This window comes from Chlorocebus sabaeus, chromosome 27 (genome assembly GCF_047675955.1).
Source record: "Chlorocebus sabaeus isolate Y175 chromosome 27, mChlSab1.0.hap1, whole genome shotgun sequence".
Taxonomy (NCBI): domain Eukaryota; kingdom Metazoa; phylum Chordata; class Mammalia; order Primates; family Cercopithecidae; genus Chlorocebus; species Chlorocebus sabaeus.
Genome location: NC_132930.1, coordinates 26,075,667 through 26,101,491, shown reverse-complemented (window position 1 = coordinate 26,101,491; position 25,825 = coordinate 26,075,667). Strand labels below are relative to the sequence as shown.

Genomic DNA, 25,825 nt, shown 5'->3' with positions numbered 1-25,825 from the left:
GAGGCAAAGGGGACCTGTAATCGTGCTTCCACTTTATAGACGAGGTACTGAGAGGGTTACAGGATGACATCTGCAGAACTAGAACTGATTCCTTGACTGTCCTTTAACAAAAGGGAAACTTAGGAGATACAGACAGGAAGGCATCATTAATAGAAGCAATGTGGCACCTGGGCTTTACAGTGAAATGATGTGGGTTTTGCCACTATCTCCTACCACGAGGACCACAAGAAGCCGCTCCCCCACTCTGTGCTTCAGTTTTCTTTTCTATAATGATACAAACAGCCAGCAGCATTTGGAAGCCTACTCAGTCCTAACAGATGATTCAGCATTTCATATACATTAATCACTAATCCTCATCGCCACCCCAAAATGTAAACATCATTACCCCCCTTTACAGGTGAGGAAACTAAGGCTTTAAGAGTTTTTAGGAAAAAAAAATTATGAAGCTTGTAAGAGGCAAAGGCGGGATTTGAACCCAGGACTGTCCCATGCCCTTTCTGCCACAGCACCCCATTCACTCACAGGAGAGTTGGAAGGATTCTATAAAATTACTCACGTGAGAAAAAGCACTCAATAAACTCTAAAGACACCAATCTTATTATCACAGTAATCAAAAGAACTGAGTCTGTCCCATTTGAAGACGGAAAACAATCTCCATTCCTAAATGTGTCGACATATCTTGTCTTCCGAAAAATATGAGTCCCCTGCTGGGATGAACAGTCCCATAAGAGGGCCAGTGTGTTCAAGATGAAGCTTCAACCCAAGATGGACCACGTCTGAGAATAGTCCCTCACTCCCAGCTCGCTGATACTCGAGTCAGGTGCACATACTCTAAAGCAAGGAGGTGTTCCATCCCAGTCTGCTCCAAAAGGCAGTCATCTGCAGACTTGAGATCTTGAAATCAGCCGTGCAAATCCATCACTACTTTAATTTATCCAAGTAAATAGAGCTCTTACCACCATCTGCTGAGATTTCAACCAATCATGATCAACACAGTCTTTCTCTCTGGATGAGAACCTCAGAGTCATCGCTAAAGGGCCACTTGGGCCCTGAATTTCCGCCTGCAGCATGCAGGCCTCCCCAGCCGAGCCCTGTGGCTGGGAGCTGTTTTCGCCCTCTCACTGCACCTTGCTCATATTTTCCTGAGTGCTGCTAACTTGCTCCTGCACTTCATCTTCATAGTTTTTGTTTTCTTTCCATCAACTCCAGACACTACTGATTAGTGAGAAACTCTCCTCAACAAGAACTGTCAGTTCAGAACTCAGCCCCCCAGCAAAAAGTCAGGCGGAAATTTATTCTGGGACATGGGTGGGTGTACAATCCTGGTGATTCAAATCACTGAAGTTTTCAGAGGACAAACTAAATTGGAAACATTGCTCAAGGTGGGGACTCCATCCAGGTCTGTTTCTCTGGCTGATAACTGTGATGGCCTGATTATGTTAGCAAAAGGCTCCCACGGGTGACCCAAATTAATTATGGCTTTCTGGGAAAATGGCGAAATCTTCACTGGCTGCAGATCACCAGTGGACTGCAAGCCAGTGATGGGCATGATTTGACCCGCTTTTCTTAACAGTCCATTTGACCACCACCATCATCACCTCTGTCATCACTATTGATCAAGAGGACACTTAAATGACAACAAAAATGGGTTGTTTGAACGTTTACTCCCTTGCATGTGCATCTACAAGATCTAATATTAAATAAAAAATTCCTTTGGAGAAGTGCATGTAGACATCACTAATTCAGATAAGCTCAAGGTTTGGGAATCTCACTTTCAATAAAGAAAATTTGCCAGGCACAGTGGCTTATGCCTATAATCCCAGCACTTTCGGAGGCCAAGGTGGGAGGAGTGCTTGAGCCCAGGAGTTTGAGACCAGCTCGGGCAGCATAGTGAAACCCCTTCTCTAGGAAATTTTTTTTTTTTTAAATTAGCTGGGTGTGGTGGCACACACCTGTAGTCCCAGCTACTTGGGAGGCTGAGGCAGGAGGATCCCTTGAGCCCAGGAAGTTGAGGTTGCAATGAGCCATGATCATGCCACTGGATTCCAGCCTGGGGGAGAGAGTGAGAACCTGTCTCAAAAAAGAAAAAAAGGTCAAAAGAAAATTCGGTAGTCATCAGGATCATCATAAAGAGTAACATCAAAATGGATTGTTAAATATATGTCCAGGCTGACCATTCCAAAAGGAGATGAAATTCAAAGGCAGAGAGACTTAAAAAGACAGAAGGCAGTGGATACTCCCAAGTAAGACCCGGGGTGTGAGTCAGACTTCCCGCTGGATTCCAACTCCTGCCCTATCACTTCTAGCTGAATGATCTTGGGCAAGGAAATCCATTGCTTGCTGAGCCTAAGATCTTTTATCTGCAAAATAAGGACTATGATAGTACCTACTTCATGGTACTATGGGTTTGCCAAAGGAGTAAATGAGATAACGAAAAGAAGGCTTTTAGCCCAGTAACTGGCATGCAGCCGCCATTTACTTAGAGCTTATACTCATCATCATCATCATCATCATCATTATTATCCATAATCATCATCTTCCTGGTTAACATCAGCACTGCTTGCTGACCACTTACGTGGAAGGGTACAAAGACTATAGTAGTTAAAACAAGTCCTTGGGAAAGACCTACCAAGCCTGATGGGCTCAGATCCCAGGTATGACCATAGAAGCATCAGCCAAAACACTGATGGCAGGCACTTTCTGGGCAGTTTTTCACATTAGCTCATTTGATCTTCACAAGGAGGCCCTCTGAGATAGGTACTATGAGGATCCCCTATATAAAATACTGTCCAGTGAGATGGAAGCAACAGTGTCTGAAACATTTCCTTTCCAATGTTTTAGATTTCTGAAACATTTCCTTTAAGGGAGGGGCACTGTCTTTGTCCATTTTTTCGTTGCTATTACAGAATACCAGAGACTGGGTAATTATTTCTCACAGTTCTGCAGACTGGGAAGTCCAGGAGCATGACACCAGCATCTGCCAATGACTTTCTTGCTACACCATAACACAAATGAGGGAAGGCATCCCACAGTGAGCAAGCACTCAAGACAGAGAGAAAAGGGGGCTGATCGCCCTCAATAACAAACCTACTCCCATGATAATGACATTAAATCCATTCATGAGGGCAGAGCCTTCCTGACCTAATGACTTGAATGTGCCATTTAGTAACACTATCACAATGGCAATTAAGTTTCTGTGTAAGTTGTGAAGGGGATATTCAAACCAGAGCAGGTTCACTCTTGCCTATGTCTTCCTCCTTCCTGCCACATAGTGGTCTGCAAAGTGGAAAGTCTCACACATGGAATGATGAACCAGAAAAATGAAAGGTGGCTGGGTCCTTCACAGATCGTAAGCCAGCATGCCAGCCCTAAACTGCCCACCCCCACATTTACTGCACTTCAGAAAAAACTAAAGTTCAGTATCATTTAAGCCATTATTATTTCTGGCATTTCATTAAAATTAATCCTAAATAAAATACCAACATACCCAAATAACTGGTATGGGGAAATTGGGCACCCAATATTGTAAGATTTGTAATCCACTTCACAATCAGAACTCTGTGTCACCACTGACAGATGACATTGGTTATATGAGACACAAAAGTATGTAAGTACTACATCAGGGCATTATGTAGTCAAGGTTTTAAATAAGAGAATGTTTCCCTTCTAGCACAATTTAAAACACAGACTTTTTTTTTTTTTTTTTTTTTTTTTTGAGATGAAGTCTCACTCTGCAGATCAGGCTGGAGGGGAATGGGGCAATCTCAACTCACTGCAACCTCTGCCTCCTGGGTTCAAGTGATTCCCCTGCCTCAGCCTCCCTTAGTAGCTGGGACTACAGGCACCCACCACCACGCCCAGCTAACTCTTGTATTTTTAGTAAAGACAATTGGCCAGGCTGGTCTCAAACTGCTGACCTCAGGTGCTCTGCCCGCCTCGACCTCCCAAAGGGCTGAGATTAACAGGTGTGAGCCACCACGCCCAGGCTAAAATACAGACTTCTTAAAAATGAGGGCTTCAGTGTACCAGGTTCGTTGGTCCACTCATTCACTCCTTCATTCCTTCATTCATTCATTTGGTGAGACTGTGTTAGAGTAGGAACAACACAGACTTCAGAATCAGAGAAACCTGGAGTTCAAATCCCAGCTCTGGCTTTCCTTGCATATTCCCTGATGTTTACTTACCATCTTTTAGCTGTACTGAAAGTCATATGTCAAGCATCCAGCACAGGACTTAAGCATTAAAAAGTGCTCAATGAATGTTTCCTTTTTTCTTCATATAAGTTCCTGAATTGAAAATTACATTAAAAAATCTTCATGTGGTGCCTGGCACACCGCAAATGGAAATTTAATATAATTTTATTGCCATTAGTAATAATAATAAGAGTAGTGGTAGCAATCAGCATAGTGGTTGTAGTGATAGTGGTAGTAAAATAATCAAAACCTAAACTGAGAGAGGTTGAAGAGAGGCAGGTTTCCAAGTGTGCACAGTTAATGCCTACATAATCAAGACTCAGCTGTTCAGCACTGAGTGGGAGGGTATTTCTGGGAGATGTGTGGAGCTTTTCGCCTCCTTGTTGGTGTCTTCACAAATTCCAGTCATCAAAATAGTCATTTTCCTTCCTCACCAATGTCATCTTAAAAGAACCTCTCTCTAAACCCAGGTGCTTAAATTGTCCAGTGACTTTCTCTCTTCTTTAAGAAGAAGTTGAGGAATGAGAGAAATAAGCACCTTAGTATTTGTTCTCCTGTAAACACCAGAGCAACAAATGTATGTTTGAAAGGGCATCTCACAACGCATGTTAGGATGTGAGATGCTCTTTCGAACATACACAGCAATGGTTATTAGAATGTTTAGCATAACACACATATACTCAAAAAACCTAAGCAAGCCACAGAAGACACAACCAGGCCTTGGAGAAAAAAAAAAATCTCGAAGTCGCTGACACCCCTACAGCCTGTGCTAGAACGAAACAGAACCCCTCATGCCAGCCACTTAGGCTTTCTGATAGTGGGAAAAAATAGAGTAGGCATTTCTAAAACATAGGCTTAAAGACCAGCGCAGGCACGGTTTGTCAATATCGTGGAATCCCAAGTTGCCGCTCTGGCAATGATGATGATGATGATGACGACGACGACAATGATGGTGATGATGGTGAGTTAATGACATGGAAACTATTCACTACTTATTGCTGATTAGGAATAAGAAGTTATAAAAACAGCATATGGCACTGGAAGTCTGAATAATGGTTGCCTCTGGATGAGGTAGGAGCAATATCTTGGCTCAGAAGGGCATAGGAAGCCTTCTGGGGAGCTGGGAATGCTCTAGAACTTGCTCTGGGTGGTGGTTAACGCAGGTGTGGGCACATGTAAAAATGCACTGAGCTGTGCACTTAAAATGTGTGCATCTGGTGTCTACATGTTAGCCTCGATACAAATGAAATAGTAAAACAGCCTATCCTATAAACTCAATTTTAGAAATTAGGGCATGGAAACATGGAAGATTACAGCAGTCAGCTCTGGGTAGCCAAATTGTAGGTGGCTTTTTTTTCTTTTATATGTATCTACATTTTCTAAATTTGGAGGGTGCAGTGGATTGACATTGCTCGATGTTTAAAGTTAAAATCCAGTTACCTAAGGCATTTCTCATCTCTAGATAACACCTTCACGCATTCACTTTCTTCTCAAACGTGTCCTCATTCATAGGTTCAGGCAGTCTGGGGCAGGCCCCTCATGGCTACCTGAGGAAATTCTCTACAATGGGGATGAAGCAGGCATGGGGTGGAGAGGTGAGTCCGAGGTATTACTAGATTATCTCACTTCCTTGGAGCCTCTGCTCAGATGGGACTGGGTCATCTGGTGCAGCCACCTTCAGGCTTCCACAGCAGAGGGACTACGAGACCATCCCTTCAGGATGACCTGACCCCACCCTTGCTGACTCCTCAGTCTACTGTTGCTCAATTTCCAGCCTATACTGAAGTCTGGGCAGGAATCTAGAACCAGATCCCAAAAGTCTCCTTTTCAGCTCACATGGGGTTTAGATCGGGTGAGCAGAAGCAGAGATGAGGAAAGCGGTCTTGCAGCCTGCAAGGGCTGCCGCCTCTCATCTGGAAGTGAGCGTGCCGGGGGCCTGAATCCAGGGTTCCCAGCACAAACCCGGGGTTCAGCGGGGAAAACATCTGACAGAAAGTTAAAACTGAGCTCCTCTTGCTTGCTTCTTGCTGAGTGACCACAAAGAAGGACGCTGAATTTCTGAGCATTTCACGAACACTCTGAACTACCACGTCTTTATTTACATAATGAGGTCACTACCACCTGCTCAGTCTAACCCACAAGCTTGTTATGAGGGTTCCATAAGGAAATGGGGAGGAAGGTGATGACATCCTGGTGGACTGTGTACCCCAACTTTTGGCAGAGTGCCTGAGACACAGTAAATCCTTGTAAATACCAGTTGAAGAAAGACAAATGTAAAGAATTATTTTTATCATTATTTTTCTTAAGGAGAAGACCATAGGGACCAAAGAAATTGCATGATTTCTTTGCATGAGAGTCAACCGTAGGTGGTAAATAACCATTGGAGCAAGCCTGAATACTAGAGCCGGAGAGAGTTAAAGCCTGGTGGACGTTCAGACACGCTATAATACAGGTCAGATCCCACTATAGAAAGTAGCTCTTTATAACAAATGATTTCCCACCCACAGCCTCTGCCTAGATTTTTTTCAAGCAATATATCTGAAATAATAAAATTCTAGTTTGGAAGGAAGGAGGGTAAAGAAGGGAGGGAGGAAGGAGTTGACTTATAATAAGTTCATAAATCCCTTAGAGCTTATTAAAAGGTGATTTGACTTACTACCTTGAAAAGATCACAATCTATATTTTGAAAGTCATGTCTGTGGGATAAAAATGAACACAAAGGGACTTTGGGGAAAGAAACAGATGATAATGTTGTTCGGACAAAAAAAAAAAAATGAACATCCTTGTGTTAATTCAGTAGTTTTTCAATTTAAGTATTAACTGAGAAACCGTGAGGTTTGTCATCTCTTTTAGATTTTTCCACTATATGCAGGACATTGTGCCGGTCACAGTGGGAGATTCAAAGATGAATTGGTCAGTTCCTGTGCTGGAGTAACTCCAAGCTGGAGGCAAGGCACAAACACATGTAATTCCAACCCACGGCGGCCCGGGAGACATGCGGTCAGAGAGGCATGGCTAGATGTTGTAAGATCACAGAAGGGGAGGAGGGCTTTTAGTCTGGGGGCAAGAGAGTTGTGACTGAAGCTTGACAGAGAAGTAAGAAAAAGGAAGAGAACAAGAGATCCAGGCAGAGGGCACGGCCTGATCAAAGGCTGGGTGTGTGGAAGCATGGGCTTCAGACAGAAATGGAAGTGGTTGTTTTCCAGGAGTGCAGGATGTGTGAAAAGGAGAAAGTAAAAATAAGGCTGGAAAGTTTGGTTTGGATGAAAGTAAGAAAGGCCTTAAATGACAGCAGAGGTTGGGCCAACATGAGAGCTGACGGGAGCTATGGAGGTCTGTGAGTGAGGAAGGGTCACGGTTAGAGTTTTGCTTCCAGGGACTTGATCAGGCAGTAATTAATGCAATGGAAAGGTGCAAGGAGACACAGAAGGTAGGGAGGCTGCTGAAGAGGCCCGCAAAAATCCCAGAGAGAGGTTGCTATGAGTTCTTTGTGAGCAATTGCAGTCTTCTTCCCTAAGCACTGAAATCAGCTTCATAAAAGGCTTATTCAAACTCCAGTAAATCAGCAAAGGAGAGTGCCCAACAGATGCTCTGAAGGCCAGAGAGGGGTATGAATGAAGAGGGAAGAACAATTTGGGCATGAGTTTGGACTTGGGCACAATAAGAGGCATATGAAGTCAGAAGGTAACTAGGAGGTTCTCAGAAGAGGCCGCGGAAATGGCGGCTGCCCAGGCTTGACTGAGCAGCCTGCACGCACGCTGCAAAGTCTGGCAAAGCCAGAGACTGTTGGGAAGGAAGAAGAGGTTACAGATTGACCCCAGCAGCACTCACCAGGTTGGAGCAAATTAAAAAGCAAATTGGAACTGGCTAGTGAGAGAGAGTCCCATCCCTGCCATCTCCAATACTGCCTTGGTCATGGGGTCTGCAGATGGCAGAGCAAGCAGGCACAGCAATCTGTGCCCCATCAGTATGATTTTTTCCATGGCATCATGTTGACAGCCAGCAGCTGACACATCACCTCTCTCTGCAGGAGCATCTCTGAAGCCCTGGGGAAGGGTTTTCCCAAAGCCCAGGCAAGGATAGGAGCATCGCCTCATCTGGAGAGGGCTGGGGGCTTTAAAAAACACTTTCCTATATATCATCTCACTTTATCATCATCTTAACCAAGAGACATCCTCACTGTATGAAGTCCAGAGAAAATGAGGTATTGGAGAAGTCGGGAGATTTGCTCAAAACCAGGTAGCTACCTACTGATGGAGCTTGGTGACATACAAAACCCACTGCAACTGGAGCCTGGAAGCTGGCCAGGACATTGGGCATGTTCTGGGGCACTTCAGACACTCCCAGCTCCCTTAGGGCCATGACTGGTCTGGGGGAGAGACTGGAAGTGGGGCACACCAGCAAGGCTGGCTTCAAAGAGAACTCTGGAAATGACAAGGTTAACCGCCTTTCCTTCTTATTCCCTCCCTTCTACAAGCTACTGCTAAGTGTCTATCCTGTGCCTAGTATTGTGCTAGACATGGGTGACCACCCACCATTCTGAGAGCCCCCATCCTCAGGAACCCAGTTACTCTGCCAACAATCCCCCATACCATCTTCCCACATGTCACGTACCATTCATTGCCTAACCTCTTGGGGCCCAAGGGAAGTGGGAGACCCAAAGGGAGTCTGTGACATTTGAGCTGGGCTTTAATATATGAGTAGGATGTCACCTTTGGACATAAGCAAGCCTTAGAGATGCTATAGGGCATGGTATGATCTGGCCAGAGTGAGGAGTACTACGAAGGGTAGGGGAGGTGGTGGAAATAAGGGATACAGGAGTTACCAGAGATGGGGAGTGGGAAAGGCCCCAACTGAGGGATATGGTCTTTGCTCTGCAGTCCCTAGAAAGCCATCAGAGATCTCTCAGCAGTAGAGTGGTAAAATCATTTCTATGCTTAGATGATGACTCTAGTAACTGCATGGAGGAAAGATGGTCCTAGAAGATATTCCAGGGAGAGGGGTTGAGAATCTGGCCACAGTGAAAGAGTGGGAATGGTGACATGGATGCCCTATTTAAGGACTTGTTCAAAAGCCAGAAAGATGGATCTTAATGAATAAGAATTAGAATCGGGTTGGGAGGTGTAAGTAGGGAAGAAGAATCAACGTAGACTTCACAGCGATACCATTGAGGCGGGATAGAAGGAGGAAAGAGAGAGAGGAAAGGTGTAATACAGAAGGAGCATGAGTTCCACTGAGGGCACACTGAGTAACGTGTTTAGTTCCTGGGGACATGGCCAGTAGCCACATGGAGGGATGCAGAAGCCCAGCGTGTAAGAAAAGAAGAGGAGGTTGCCTGGAGTCAGAGGCTGCACAGCCAGCAATCAAGTCCTAAAGAAAGACCACTGGGTGTGGTAGTTAGGAGGCTGGTCTTAGGCAACCTTGGCAAGAGCATTATCACGGGCAATGAAGCTGTGAACGGGAGACCTAAGTGAGTTGAAAGTGGATAAGGGCAAAGGGACAGACAGACACAGACAGGCTCCTGTGCTCTCCCCAAGCCCCATGCCTGTCCAGTCCCTCACATACACTCCTGGCAGATCAGTTCCCTCCCCAATGCATCCAGGCAGCTACTTCTACTCAAAGGAGACGATTGTGCCATTGTTCACCTCCAGAATGAATGCCATACTCAGGACCCTCGCGCCCGCTACACAGTTAACAGGGCATTTGAGGCCTACCTAACAAACACCCGATGCCCCACTATGTGTCCCCACCAGAGACCAGATGATCTGGGATTTCCCCCAATAAGTCTTGCATTTTGCTACATCTGCACCTTTGCCATCTCCATTCCTTCTGTCAAGAACACCCTTCCTTTACATCTCCATTTGCTGAAATTCTGCCCAACCTTCCTGGCCCAGGTGCTACCTCCTTTAAGAACCCTCCTCAATCCTCCAATCTAAATTAGCCTCCCCTTAACCTGAAGAATGCTTATCACAATGTACATCACAGCGTAGTGACCTCATCCCCATTCTCTATCACCACTGGACAGTAAACTCCTTGAAGGCAACTGTCATATGCAGAAGGCTTTGCCCATAGTAATACTCACTATGTAACCAGCACATTGAATGCTGACCTTTTCCTCTGCTAGACATCCTGTCCCACTGACATATGAGGGCTGTCCTTCACTCCTCCTTCACATCAACCAGCCAACTCACTACAATGGTGGCTCTCTCCTGACATCACTGACCTCTACCTTTGTGCCTGCCATTAAGAGAGCTATAGGTGGGCAGGCACATCCATGAGCTACTTTCCCTAAATGAGGATGTGAGATCAAAGTAGGGGCTCTGCAAATGGGCCAGAACCAGCTTGGTTCTGTATTCTGTATCAGTGCCCTGCCTCAGGACCTGCACACCTGAGCCAGTGCATGATACATCATCATTCCAGAATTCCTGTCTCCTGCCCCAACATAGGTGACCACAGTCCTTCCTCTAAGGAGCTTGTCAACTTATACAGGAGTTAATATCTACACAGAGACAAGGCTCCTCTCTTTCTTAGGTAGCGAGTGAGTGTGAAAGGATCAGTTTAAGCCAAGCCACATAAGGCAACAGGACAAAGAGTTCACTTCAAGATTGGCATCATGGAGGATTTTAGGAGGGATGTGGGTTTCCACCCCACCTTAAAGGACTGGTGAAGGCTGTGGTCGGAGAAGAAGTGGGAGGCCCACCTGGAAGAGGTCAGGGTGTAAGATAAAGGTGGGGGAGCCAGAATACACGGCAGATTATTTTGACTGGAGCAGCCAGCTTATGCGGGGAGCAATGAGACAGAGGCAGAAAGATAGGTCAAGTCCAGCATGAAGAGCCTCGAACACCAGGTGATGGAGAACTACCGCTGAAGCTTTCTGAGTAAGAGGACGTTGTGAAAAATGTTTTTTCTTAAAGGTCGTTTAATTGGCTAGCTGTACAGAGGATAAGCAGACTTGAAGAAAATCTGATACCCTGAACAGTATTAGGGTGTTTGTTGTAATAAAATAGCTTCAGATAATGAAGAGAGTGGACCAGAAGAGGTGAAAGTGGAAAGACTTCAAAGTAAAAATCAACCAAAGGTTTGTGTTCTCTGGGAACCAGGTCTCCCCTACCACTGGCATCATTCTGCCTGATGGGCCAGAGAGAGGTGCAGACCCTCAAACTGAAGCAACTTCTCTGCCAGGAGGTACCAAAGCCCCAGTATGGTTTTATGGGTGGAAAACCAGGCAGTGAGTAATAAATGTCATTCACTCTGGTCATTTTCATTCAGGGACTGGCCAAAGTCCTCTTCTCATCTTCAGCCAATGTATTTTAATCAACGTGAAACTCACTATATTAATTTTTTTAACATAATAAGAGTGGAAATTGTCAATTTTAGGAGCACATATGCAAACTTCCCTGCACAGGAGAGAACATGAATCCCATCAGTTAAAAATAGCAGTTGAGCTCACTTTCCCCCACATACTAATTTTAATAAACTTACTCTGAAATTAGCCTGCCACTATGAAGATAGCTGCTCATCGAAAATGTTCCCAGTAAGCACTAATCTTGCTTCTCAAGAGCTCAAGTACTCCCAGGAAACTCTGAATGAGGCACAGTTCTGAAGAGAACCCATGCTCTTCTCACCAGACTCATGTCCCCTAACCTCCTGTCACTTCCAGTACCACCACTCTCCAGCCATGCAGCAAGGGCCATCTTGGACTCATTCTATTCCATCTCTCCAATCCTGCTAGCCATGACTTGCTGTAGGGGTCTTCCTTTAGAATGTTTCCCATAGCCATCCCTTTTTCTCTATCCCCACCAATGCTGTAACCCCTTAACACCTCATTCATTCAAACATCCAAGCATTCATACATTCCACGTGTATGGAGTACCTGCAATGGGGAAAGTACAGTGCTAAGTGCTAAAGTTACATACGGTCCCTACTCTCAAAGATTTCAAGATCTTTTGGGTCCAGAGGAGAGACAGGTAAGTCAAGGGTTAGGTTGAAAACTACCTGGTAAGTGGTAGGACTTAGGTGCAATGGAAATAATTGAGAATGTTGATGGTGACAGAAAAGGCTAATTACTGGCATCTCTTCCTAAATTGTCCTTCCCTGATTCCTGGCAGGGTCACCAAATTAGTTTTTATATCATCACGGCCTGGCATAGTACCTTGCAGACAGTACAGACGCAGTAACTGAATTCAGTGGAAACCAACCTATCCCAAGTATTTTCATCAATTTGTACTCCAGTTAACAAAAGCGTTCAGTGCCTCCCCATTACCAGCTATATCAGGGCACATCCTGCAGCCTGGCTTTTGAAGTCATTCACCATATGGTCCCCTCAGGTTATCCAATCTCATTTTCTGCTGTACCTCAACCCAGAGATTTCTGCCTTTATCTGGAGCATCTCTGCAAAGGCCACCAACTCGGCCCAGTGCTCATGCCTGCTCATGATCTCCCTGGCCCTCTTCAACCAAAGGGAAGGGACTCAGTTAAAGCTCAACTTCTAAGAAGCTTTTCCCCACTCCATCAAGCCTCACCAACTGCCTACATTAGTGTCTCAGATCTATTGCTCACTATTGTGGATAGTGTTTTTATCTAATAATAACAGCTAATAAGAACGAGTATTTTAAGCCAGGCGCGGTGGCTCACACCTGTATTCCCCGCAGTTGGAGGCTGAGACCGATGAATTGCCTTGAGCTCAGGAATATGAGACTGGCCTGGACGACAAAGTGAAGCCCTGTCTCTCCAAAAAATAGAAAAACTAGCCAGGAATTGGTGGCTCATGCCTGTAGTCTTAGCTACTCAGGAGGCTGAGACTGGAGAATCACTTGGGCCTGGGAAGCAGAGGTTGCAGTGAGCCGAGACTGTGCCATTGCACTCCAGCCTAGGCGACAGAGTGAGACCCTATCTCAAAAAAAAAAAAAAGAGTATTTTAAAATATTAACTGACAGCCTATCTTCTCACCTTGCTTCCATTTCCTGCAACCCTTACCCTAATTCTCCCCCACATCTCTCTCTCGCTTTTTAAGAAGCCAGACATTCCGTCTTTACATCTAAGAAAGGCACAGCCCAGCAGAACACAGGTAACAACTGACTGGCTTTTCCATTTTGAGGGCCTGCTCCTGAAGATACGAGGGTACAGCTGAGTCTCTCCAGTGGTGCCCTCAACCATAACTCCTCAAAAGACTAGAAACGATCTTCCAAGTCGAGAAAAGGGCAGAATCAGAGTACAAAGGAGAGCCTGGTTATCAGTCTCCAAGGAGGAACACTGGGCTTGGCCCAATCAGCCTGGGGTCGAGAGGGCAGAGCAAGGACTCGGGGCTGAAATTTGGGGGGCACAGCGAGTTTTGATGGAAACCTGATGAGCTCTGGAATTGGAGAGATAAGGACTAAAGCTCTCTGTAGCAATGGCTGTTTTAAATATCCATTCACCTCCTTTCGAAAAATACTGAGTTTACTGAGGTATAATTTGGAGAAAATTTCATCCCTTCTAGGTGTGAGGTTCCATGAACTTCAACAAGCTTACACAGTCATATAACCATCATCGCAATCGAGACACAATACATCCATAAACCCAAAAGATTCCCTCATGTTTCTCTGTAGCCAATTTCCTCACTGTACCTTCAGGCTCTGGCAATCACGGATCCGTTTTCTGTCTTTTTAATTTTTAGGGTTTTTTTGTTTGTTTTGTTTTTTGTTTTTTTGTTTTTTTGTTTTTTTGTTTTTGTTTTTTTTTGAGATGGAGTTTCACTTTTGTTGCCCAGGTTGGGGTGCAGTGGCATGGTCTGGGCTCCCTGCAACCTCCGCCTCCTAGGTTCAAGCGATTCTCCTGCCTCAGCCTCCTGGGTAGCTGGGATTACAGGTGCATGCCTCCATACCCGGCTAATTTTGTATTTTAGTAGAGACGGGGTTTCACCATATTGGCCAGGCTGGTCTCAAACTTCTCACCTCGGGTGATCCGCCCGCCTCGGCCTCCCGAAGTGCTGGGATTACAGGTGTGAGCCACCGTGCCTGGCCTTAATTTTTGCTTTTCAAAAATTTCATGTATACCTTGATTGTGGTGATGGTTACACCAGTGTATACACACATCCAAACTCATCAAATTGTACACCTAAAATATGTGCACATTTTAATATACTAATTATACCTTAATAAAGGTGTTTTTAGAAAGATATGACAGCATTAGTTCATGAGTACAAAATAGTCACTCATCACAAATGTTAAAACTATCAGCTTTTACCCTGTACCAGGTACCCTGTAACCCACTTCCCCCAAATGAGTTATTTGGTTGTGGCTGCTCTGGGCACACTGCCTATGGGGTAGCCCTGCTCCACAAGGAGCAGTACCTCTGCTACTAAAATAATTATTTTTTTAAAACAAAGTTTTTTGGTTGTATACTATTTGAGTTACATACATAGATGTGCAGACAGGTGTGGACATGTGTCCTCATTTCTCTTCAACCCTACCTAGGAGAAGGATTGCTGGGTTGTTTGGTTAAGTGTATGTTTGACTTTATAAGAAACTGCAAACCTTTTCAGAAGTGACTTTACTATTTTACATTTCCTCCAGCAATGTATGAGACTTCTAGTTGCTCTGCATCCCTGTCAGCCCTTAGATGATGAGTTTTGTAATTTGTTGCTTTTCCATTCTAATAGGTATGTTGTGGTATCTCACTGTGGTTTCCATTTACATTTCCCTAATGACTAAGGATGCTGAGCCTCTATTCATTGCTTATTTGCCATCCCTCTTCTTCAGTGCAGGGTTTACTTAATCCTTTTGTTCATTAAAAAATTCAGATTGTTTCTTTGTTTTTGTTCATTTGTGTGTTTGTTTGTTTGTTTTGAAATGGAGTCTCACTCTGTTGCCCAGGCTGGAGTACACTGGTGCAATCTCAGCTCACTGCAACCTCTGCCTCTGAGGTTCAAGCAATTCTCCTGCCTCAGCCTCCCGAATAGCTGGGATTACAGGTGCATGCCACCACGCCTGGCTAATTTTTGTATTTTTAGTAGAGACAGGGTTTCACCATGTTGGTCAGGCTGGTCTCGAACTCCTGACCTCATGATCCACCCGCCTTGGCCTCCCGAAGCGCTGGGATTACAGGAGTGAGCCACCACACCTGGCCTTTCTTCTTATTGAGTAGTGAGAGTTCCTTTTATATTCTGGATACACGATGTGTGTTCTGCACATATTTTCTTCCAGTCTGTGACTCTTTATTGCTTTAACAGAGTCCTCCAAAGAGAATAAATTTTTAACTTTGATATGTCAACCTACTCATTTTTTTTAATATAACTTATCTTTTCCATGTCCTGTATATTCTTCTTTGTTTCTTTTTTTTTTTTTTTTTTCTTTTGTGAGATGGAGTTTTGCTTTTGTTGCCCAGGCTGGAGCACAGTGGCGCGATCTCTGCTCACTGAAACCTCCACCTCCTGGGTTCAAGTGATTCTCCCGCCTCAGCCTCCTGGATAGCTGGGACCATAGGCGCGTGCCACCACGGCCAGCTAATTTTTGTATTTTTAGTAGAGACGGGGTTTTGCCATGTTGGCCAGGCTCCGGACCTCAGGTGATCCACCTGCCTTGGCCTCCCAAAGTGCTGGCATTACAGGTGTGAGCCACGGTGCCCAGCCTACTCTTATATCTTAATAGGACCCTCCCAAAGTTAACATGGGCACGTTCTGCTAAAGACTACATTTACAGCCTCTCTTACAGCTAGGAGTGGCCGTATGACTATGCTCAGACCAATGGGATGTGAGCAGACGTGATATGTACAATTCTCCACTCATCCCTAATTAAAGAAAAGCCCCTTGCCCTGGAGTTCCCCCTTCTCTCTTTCCCCATTCCCATGGACTAGGACACAAAGGTGGCAGCAACAAGCTTCAGCCACACAGATGAGGACCATACCCTAATCGTGGAGCAACAAGATAAATCTGAATTCTTAGATGACTCACAGAGCAAGGCTGCCCTCCATGCCTGAACCACCACACTCACATGAAAGAGACACAAATGTCTTACCTTATTTAAACCACTCTATTTTGGAGGCAGGCATATTTCTTACAGTGGCTTAGACTTTACCCTAACAAATACAGCCTTATTTCTTAGGAAGTGAAAACTAATCCCCAGGACCCAGCCTTGGTGTTGTGACATGCTGTGTGAACAAGTTTCCCAAAGTTTCCCATAGCCCCAGGGTGATTTGAGGGCAGCATAGTAATTTAGCCCTAGAGTAACTCAGGGGCAGCAGAACAAAGTTTTTGTCTTATCTTATCTTATCTTATGACAGAGTTTCACCCTTGTCGCCCAGGCAGGAGTGCAGTGGCACAATCTTGGCTTACTGTAACCTCTGCTTCCTGGGTTCAAGCAATTCTCCCATCTCAGCCTCCCAAGTATCTGGGATTACAGGCACGTGCCACCACACCCAGCTAATTTTTGCATTTTTAGTAGAGACGGGGGTTTTGGCTGGGCTGGTCTTGAACTCCTGACCTCAGGTGATATGCCTGCCTCAGCCTCCCAAAGTGCTGGGATTACAGGCATGAGCCACCGTGCCCAGCCAAATTTTAAAAATGAATAAAACTTGTCCCGCCTTGGGCAAGACAGCAAAGTTCACCATGCCCAGAACAGTGAAAAGCAGTTCATCAATTTGTTCTTCATTCACCCAAAAGTAGCATGGACGTGGTGCAGACAGCCAGAGGGCCAGGGGACATCTGAGGGGGGATGAGAGAGGACACAACAGTGACCTAGAGTGACCAAGGGTAAAATACTAGACTAAATGAGGAGCGTGTGGATGGATAAAAACAACCCACCCCAGCACCCCAGCCAATGAGTTAGCCTTAGTCTTAGTATTTCATAAGTCCCCTAGAATTAAAATACAAATTCAGGGAAAGGGAGTGGTGTGGCTTCACATGCAGATTACATTTCCACTACTCAAACAACAAAAACTTGTAATCAAAATTAAGGCATTATAGCAAATTATAGTTTTCACAAACCAGAGTTTCTGTCGTGAGGTTCAATCTCACTATTCCACTGCTGCCTTGCCTGGCAGAGGCCTATGTACTCACAAGCATTATTATTTCATTTGATCCTCACAATTAGGATCACCTATGAGGTAGGTACTTTTATTACCCTATTTAAAGACGAGAAAAAAGAGGCTCAGAGAAGTTACATGGTGCAGTCATTCCCTCAACACCCATTCTCCCTCTTCTGGAAAGAAGCCCCCCAATTTTACTTGGGGATCTACCCTAGCTCCACTCACAGTCCATGTGTCCTGGGGCAGGGCTCCAAACACAACTCCGGGCCTAAAACAATCAGATCACTACCCGCCTGAGCGATTTCTTGCAGGATAGGTGAGTGATCTAAGTGGATTTAAATGGAGCATCCCAGGGTTTCACAGGATCTGCTAGAGAAGGGTCTCGTGTTCCCGTCTGGACTTGAACTTGAGAAGATGGGAGGCTGAGACCAAAGCCAGGCAGCAAGCAGACTCAAAGATGGAGAGAAACTATCTTAGTGTTGAATCAGCTGAAAGCCAGCCCTAGCATGGAATTATTAGTCATATTAGTTATATTCACTTCCAAGGGCTGCCATAACAAATTATCACAAACCGGGGGACTTAAAACACCAGAATTCAACTGTTGCACAGTCCTGGGGGTTAGAGTCCAAAATGAAGGTGTTGGTAGGACCGTGTTCCCCAGTGAGGCTCTCAGGGAGGATTCTTCCTTGCCTTGTCCTAGTTTCTGGTGGTCGCCAGCAATCTTTGGCTTTCCTTGGCTTGCAGCTGCATGACTCCAGTTTCTGCTTCTGTTGTCACATGCCTTCTTCCGTCTGTGTCTTCACATTTTCTTCTCTTTGTGCATCTCTGTGCCCAAATTTGCCTCTTCTGATAAGAACACCAGGTCATTGGATTAGAGCCCACCCAAGATGACCTCATCAAAACTTGATTACATCTGCAAAGACCCTACTTCCAAATAAGGTCATATTCACAGGTGTTTGTGTAGTGGCAGTTGAGGGGAGGGTGTTAGGACTTGAATACATTGTTTTGGGGACACAATACAACCTACAATATCAGCCAATAAATTTCCTCTAAGCTTATCCACTTTGGTTTGGGTTTTTGATCTTTCATACTAAGAAAAAGTCAGGGCCAAGACTTACCCCCAGGTCTCTTATTATCTTCAGAGTCAAAATCAACAACTGAAACCCAAAGCTGGGTCTTTACTTTAATTAACCACAGAGCTGGTCTCTATACCTACCAACCTCTCCTTTCCAAATATCAGTGGCTAGGCCAGGCACAGTGGCTCATGCCTACAATCCCTGCACTTTGGGAGGCTGAGGCAGGAGGATTCCTTGAAGCCAGGAGCTCCAGATCAGCTTGGGCAACATAACGAGACTCCATCTCTATTTTAAAAAAATGGCTGGGCATGGTGGCACATGCCTGTAACCCAGCTATTCAGAAGGCTGAAGCAGGAGAATCCCTCGGGCCCAGGAGATGGAGCTAAAGTGAGCCACGATCGCACCACTGCACTCCAGCCTGGGCAACAGAGTGAGACCTCATCTCTAAAGCAGCAACAACAAAAACCAAAAATCAGTCTCTACTTTGGGTGGAGGCCCACAGTTAACTGTCTTCTGCCTACTGGCTCCTGCATACAACATGCTCAAGGAATAGGAGACTGATTGCTATCTAATTAACCAAAATTCAAACAGTGAAATGGAATTACGTATAGTTTATCATAGAGTAGTGGGCTGAGCAATGACCAGGATTTTTATCTTGGAAATAAAAAGTTATTGATTGCCTGCATAGCTGCACTTCGAAATGTCTCCAATTTTGAAAGCTCACCTCAGGTGGCAATAAGAATATCTGCCCCTCCCCAGACATTTAATTTCCAAAACAGAACCCCGGCCATGCTTCTTTCACATGCATGGGTGTGTTTACTTCAGGGCCTGAGAAAAGGCTGTAATTTCAGCTTATTATACCAAATATGTGAAAATAAAACTGATCTCTGTAGGATCGTTTTAAATGAAAACTGCTTCCTTGAGGCAAGTGGAGTAAGCAAACTGATTGAAAGAGAGGACAGGGCTCTGGGCAGGTGATGATGAGGTGAAAGAGAGGTGATGGAGAGAGGATCCAGGGTGGGAGGCAGCACCCAGGACTTCTGCAGAAATAAATGCAAGTCCACGAAAATCCCATGTAGTGCAGATTAGTTGTGCAGCGATGTCTTCCTCAGGTCCTTTGCCAGGCCCCCAAATCACTTTGTAACACCACAGCTGCTGAGCACACTCTTCCCTGAATCTTACCTGGCTGGTACCAGACCCAGTCACACCCATGGAACCCCTGCCAGTCAAACCTGATTGGGCAGGGGAAGAATCACCTGGGCAGCTCAGCTTGTAAGAAAGGCAGATCAGGGGGCTGTACCCCCAGGCACTTTTGAGCAGTAGGTGTATTAGTTTCCTGTGACTGTTTGATATGGTTTGGCTCTGTGTCCCCATCAAAATCTCATCTTGAATTGTATTCCCATAACTCCCACGTGTTGTGGGAGGGACCTGGTGGGAGATAATTGAATCATGGGGCTAGTTTCCTCCATAATGTTCTCCTGATAGTGAATAAGTCTCATGAGATCTGATGGTTTTATAAAAAGGAGTTCTCCTGCGCAAGCTCTCTCTCTTTGCCTGCAGCCATCCATGTAAGATGTGACTTGCTCCTCCTTGCCTTCCAGCATGATTGTGAGGCCTCCCCAGCCATGTGGAACGGTAAGCCCATGAAATCTCTCTTTCTTTTGTAAATCACCCAGTCTCAGGTATGTCTTTATAAGCAGCATGAAAACGGACTAATACATTGCTGTAACAAATGATCACAAATCAGGTGGCTTAAATAACAGAAGCATATTCACTCACAGTTACAGAGGCCAGAAGTCCAAAATCAAGGTGTCAGCAGTTGTTTTTTTCTGGGGACTTTGAGGGATAATCTGCCTCTTCCACCTTCTGGGGGCTGCCAGCGACCTTTGGCATGCCTCACCATGTGGCTGCATCACTCCAATCTCTACCTCTGTCTTCACACGGTCTTCCTTTCATGTATCTCCATCTTCCCATAGCCTGCTCCCTTGTGTGTCCACAGCTTAAATCTCTGTCCTTTCTCTTCTAATATACCAGTCATTAGATTTAGGACCTACCCTAAATCCAGGGTGATCTCATCCAAAGATCCCTAACTTGATCATATCTGCCCTATTTCCAAATAAAGTCACATTCGCACCTACTGGGGTTAGGTCTCAGATGCATCTATGGCAGGCAGGGGGTGGGGGGCAGGCGGGGTACATAATTCAATTCACTACAATAAATATGGGAGAGATCCGTAAACTTGAATTTTTCACAGGCACCCAAAATGACTCTGATGCAGCTGATCTGTAGGCCATACTCTAATAAACAGCAATCCAGTTGCTGGGGACTCAAAGTTGAATCAGATATGGTCTCCTTCTCTGGGGAGCCTACCATCTAGCAGAAGATACAGACAGATGAGAAATGATTAAAATAGAAAGTGTGGCCTAGCGAGGCTCAGACAAGCAAGGCTCAAGCAAGGAGTCAGACAGACCAGGATTCAAATCCTGACTCGTCCACTTACCAGAGGTGAGGCTCTGAGCAAGTTCCTTAGCCTGTCTGAGCCACTGTTTCCTTATCTGTAAAATAAGAAAGAATTCCTACCTTATGTCATTGTGAGTATGAGGCCATGTAAAATGCTTAATATGAAGGATGCACTCAAGAAATAGTCATTAGTTATTATTAAGGTGGGAAGTAAGACCCATTTTCACCTCCCCCATGGCCCCTGGCTATGTGTTCACCTCATGTTTGTGAAGTTAAGGAGGCATTACTCTGGAGAAACTCTGCTGGGATGCGCAGGCAAACTCCTGAAGGACCTACTTCAGGATCCACTGACTTATTCAACAAACATTTTTTGAGCACCTGCTGCATACAGAGCTCAGTGTATAGGCCCTGGAAATAAAGAGCCAAACAAAGCACACAGCCTAGTGAGGAAACCCATTGTTACAATAATGTGGTCAGTGCAAGGTGGAGGTAAGCCCAACCCATTGAGGGGCACCCCTGCCATTTAGCACTTGAAGTCATTCCATCCTTTAGTTCACTCTTACTGTCTATGGTGTGACCTTCCTCCCAGACTATATCATGAAATCCTTAAGAGTTCTTTGAGGGTAGGGGAGTTGTCTTATTCACCACTGAATCCCAAGAACCTCACAATGTACCTGACTCCTAACAGGCACCTGATATGCAACTGTTGGAGTAGTGAAGATTCTGCTGCTATTTAAGGGCCTAACACCGGACTTCTAAGAAGAACTACCTCCAGCTCCTCGACTACTAAGTATGATTCCTGATGGGACCAGAAATAAGGTCCCCAGAGGATCTGTCCCTTGACATAAAGCCTGTCAGTTTGAGAAGATGGAGCCAGGCTGCAATACAATGGATCATAACACCAGACAGTTAGGAGAGCTTTCAACTACTAGACCAATGCTGAGCAAACTAAACTAGGGCAGAAGCTACCGCATGTCATTCCTCTTCAGAAACACAACGCTCTGCACACACTGGGCATGAAGCACTATTATCAGACTGACCTGGAGACCCAGAAAACGATGAAAGGAGTGAGACAGTAGAGGGTTTCCCTTCCCATACCCCACAAGGGAAAGATAAGAGCAAACTGATACACCCCGCATTGTGTACACAGGATTAAAGAAAAGGAAGCCCCAAGTTGGCCTTGGGCTGGAGCTTGGTTTTCAGAAGGGAGAAATTCCCTGGCATGGGTAAGTAACACCAGGAACTGCCCCCACAAATGGCGGCAAATCAGGGCAACTTACCTGCGAGAGGAAGACATCCGCGTTCCCTCTCACCTGGAGAGGCCAGCAGCTTCTCTTAGCGGGGACTGAAGAGCAAATAGCATAGGAGGCTGAAAGCGGACCCCCAGGGTATGTTTATGGCAAAAGAGTCTCAGGGCAGGGGGACACGTTGTTCTGTGCTTCCACAAATCGAATCACTTCTGCACTTGTGTTTCACTTTTTTGATAAATGCCCCTCCCCACCTTACACATGGTAGGCCCGCAGTAAACACGTGTTGACTGAATTGAGCAAGTGAATGAGTGAACGGCTGCGACGGACCCCTGAACTCCCCCAACTCGAACCACCGAATTCCACCTGGCCCAGGTGCCACCCCAGGGCTCGGATTCTCCCCCATGGCACCACCTTCCCGTTTCAGTCCCAGGCGTCCAATGGTTTGGCTCCACAACAGTGGCGAGCAGGCAGGCAGGTGGGGCTTGGCACCTTCTCCTCCCGGATCCCAGGGCTTCAGCCTCCAATCCAGGGCCAACCCCTGCCCGGGGGGAAGGCCCCTCCCCAAAGGCTGACACCAGATGGCGCGGAAGAAAGTGGCGCCCGCGCAGACCCGAAAGTGCGGGAGGAGCGGCGCACCTGGCGGGGTCGCGCGGGGGCGGCAGCCGCGGCCGCTTGGGGTGCGCGCCCCCCGCTAGTCCCTCTCCTCTCTGTCTCTCTGGGGGCGCGGGCCCGGAACGGCGGCCGCTCGGCCCGGCCCATCCCGCCTGGCCGGCGCCGAGGCCTCACCTCGTTCACCAGCCCCTGCCAGTCGCTCTCGGTCCGGTCGCCGTTCATGGTCTCCTCCTCCATGCGCGGGCCGGCCTCCTGGACCCCCGCCTCCTCCTCCTCCTCCTCGCGGCGTCACCGCCGCCGCCTCCGCTGCCCGGGCCCCGCGCGGCCCCGAGAGGGCCCGGCGCCTCCGAGCCGCTGCGCCGCCGCCTCCCGCGGCCGCCCGCGCTGTTGACTCCACGTCAGCCTCCGCGGGAGGAAAGGGAGGAGGGGCGCGGCCGCTGGGGCCGCAGCCACAGCCCGGGCCGCAGCCGAGCCCCGCCGGGCCCGCCCTGCGTCCTCCGCCCACGAGCCCCGCTCCCTCAGCCCCGCGACCCCGGGCTCCGCGCCCCCTGCCCGGCCTCTAGGCAAGGGGAAGCCGGGGTCTCAGTCTACAGGTCACATCGGACCCCTCAGCGCTCTGCGCGGAAGGCGGGCCCCACGGGCAGTCCTGTGTCCCCTGCAAGAAACAAATCCCCAAATCCAGTCCTCCTCCAACCACCATCACGACTCCCACCCGTAGAATGAAAGCTCCCCGAGGGCAGGGGTTTTCTAGGTTCGTAGATGCGCCTTTGGCACGATCCTGGCCCATAGGAGATGCTCTACAAATATTTCTTGAACGAATGTTTGTTGAATGCAAGAATGAATGAACCGCGTTTTATTATATACTTAGCATTGTTTTTTAAACTATTAATGTTTGCTTATATTTACTTTTTTAACGGTTCCGCTGTCATACATAGAAAGCAAATGTAAAAATTGAAAATAAAGCATTGTTCAATTGTGAATAGGGCCAAAAACTCTGAGGGAGATGGTTAGCATGGGTTCGGAGAGGAGTCAAAGACAAATTGGCACTGGTGGCATTCTATGGCTCATGCCTTAATCCCAGCACCTTGGGAGGTTGAGGCAGGAGAATCCCTTGAGGGCAGGAGTTCAAGACCACCTGGGCAACAAAGCGAGACACCCCCTCTTTAAAACAATGAAATAATTAGCCAAAAGGGAAGACATTGGCATGAAGCTGAGATTTCTCCTAAGAGGAAGGACTGAAACTGAATGACAGAGGAAAGGTGTATGACAGAGGAAAGGTGTATCACACACATAATTGTATTCAGTGTGGTGTTCTTATGACACCTAAAATCCCCTCTTGGACCAGCATCAATAGTGAGCCCTCTGTACTCGCAGAAACGCTGTGTGTGGAGATGAGCAAGTAGGTTGAGAAGTTGTGAACCCATTGTACAGTTGTGGAAGCATCATCGCCAACATTTATTTATAATTTTTTAGCCCCTGTTGATCCTGGATCAATCCTGTGAAATGGATGTTATCCCCATCTGTCAGATGGGGAAACTGAGGCCTGAAATGTGGAGAAACAGGGACTCAACTAGGACTTCTCGCTCTAGCATCTTGAAAATCTAGGAATGAAGTATCACCTTGAAAGTTTGTTCTTGGCCTTGTTTTGCACATGGTAGATTGCAAAATGGCTGCAATCATTCCCCTTCTTTGTCCCTTGCCCTGCCACAGTCTCTAACTTTCACTCTGTGCTCAGTCATGTAACTTGCTTTGGCCAAAGCAACATTTGTACATGTGTTACTGGAACAAAAAAATAAATAAATAAAGGCTTTTAAATCAATTGTGCATCGGGACTTACTCTTGCTTCTGCTCTTGGAAACCTGTGATCACCACCTTGTAAATAAGCTCAGAATAACTTGCTGGTTAAGATAGGATTCCCAACCAACAGCCAACCATCACCAGATGTGTGAGTGAGGCCACTGACTACCTCCCCTCCGCCACCCCAGCTGATGACAAGCACATGAGTGAGCCCAGCTGAGACCAGCAGAAGAATCACCCAGCTGAGCCTTGCTCAACTAGCTGACTCACAGCATCACATACTAAATAAATAGTTGAGTTTAAGCCACTAAGTTTTAGGGCTATTTGCTAGGTATCAACAGGTAACTGAAATGGATTGTGACACAACTGATGAAGGGCCTGAATGGCTCGAACTCTCCCTGGCAGCCCTTCAAAAAGCAACAGTTTCTGGCGTCATAATCTAAAGAACTGGCTGGCATAATCTAAACAGACTGGCTGGCCAGGAGCTAAGAAAAGGAACCGGCATATTAGTCAGCACATTGGTTTTCTGCCTGTTGTATACAACTGCAGCACTCATCCTGGGGAAGTTTAATAACATTGCACACCATGGTCCCTGTCCTAGGGGCTTGCAAACTAATGTGCTAGAGAATGACAGAAAAAAAGTGGGAGCTAGAATGCAGCTAAAGTTTCTCCTGGTCTTCTGACCATTCTGGGCTGCCTAACTCATTATCTTTTTAATCTAAGGAGGTAGAAAGAAGGTCATCCTTGAGCTGAATGTCTAGAGTTAATTAACTCAGTGCCAAGCACTTGTTCCTAAGCTTGACGTCTCATGCCTAAAAAGCAAGGTACTGTTCGCCAATATATTGCCCTCTGGCAAACCATCTGTTTTCATCCTGACCTGTGGATGAAATAGACTGTAGGAAAAGTGGGCAGAACTTGGTCCATCTGCCTTTTGAGCCTCCTTGTCTGCACTTTGCTCTCTGCCTGCATTCAGGTGGGAAAGCCCATTCCAGTTTCCACAGTTAACTGAGCCCTTCATGATATACCACTGCTCCTTTGGCGCCCTCACTGGTATTTCAGGCAGCAAGACAGACCATCAATAAGTGTTGGGAGCCAAGAAATCTTCGCATTCCAGACTATGTGCCTTTAAGACCACTGTCCCTGTGACTCCATTTCCCCTATTTGCTTTCCTTCTCTGAAATAAGTCAGACAGTTATTACGGTATTTAAAAATAAAGTTGGGGAGGAAAATCAAAGCGTGACAAGCCTCTACCCTCCCCAGAATGTGGAGAGATTTCAACTCAGTTGAAACAGCATCTCTAGCTGCCTGGGTTTTCCTTGGAGGTTTCATGCCCCAAGTGCCAGCTCAAACCTGCTTCGCTTGTGAGATGCGATGAAATCACAAACCAAGGCAATGTAGCTGCAAGCGATTCTTTTTTATCTCTTTTCATTTATGT

General features: G+C 46.3%; 1 protein-coding gene across 7 annotated transcripts in view; it reads right to left on the bottom strand.

Annotated features, from left to right (window-relative positions):
* The window catches only part of CCDC149 (coiled-coil domain containing 149), a 108,296-nt gene extending 85,295 nt beyond the window's left edge, over positions 1-23,001 (bottom strand). For 2 of the 7 annotated variants that reach the window (XM_008017737.3, XM_008017738.3), the window contains exon 1: positions 22,768-23,001. In XM_008017737.3, the coding sequence (XP_008015928.3) occupies positions 22,768-22,830 (63 nt within the window). In that variant the 5' untranslated portion in view covers positions 22,831-23,001. Of the gene's footprint in view, positions 1-1,952; positions 2,071-20,771; positions 20,827-22,011; positions 22,546-22,767 lie in introns of those variants that run through there. The other 5 variants (XM_038008645.2, XM_073012488.1, XM_073012489.1 and 2 more) reach the window with 5 other exon arrangements.
* Positions 23,002-25,825: the final 2,824 nt, after the last annotated feature.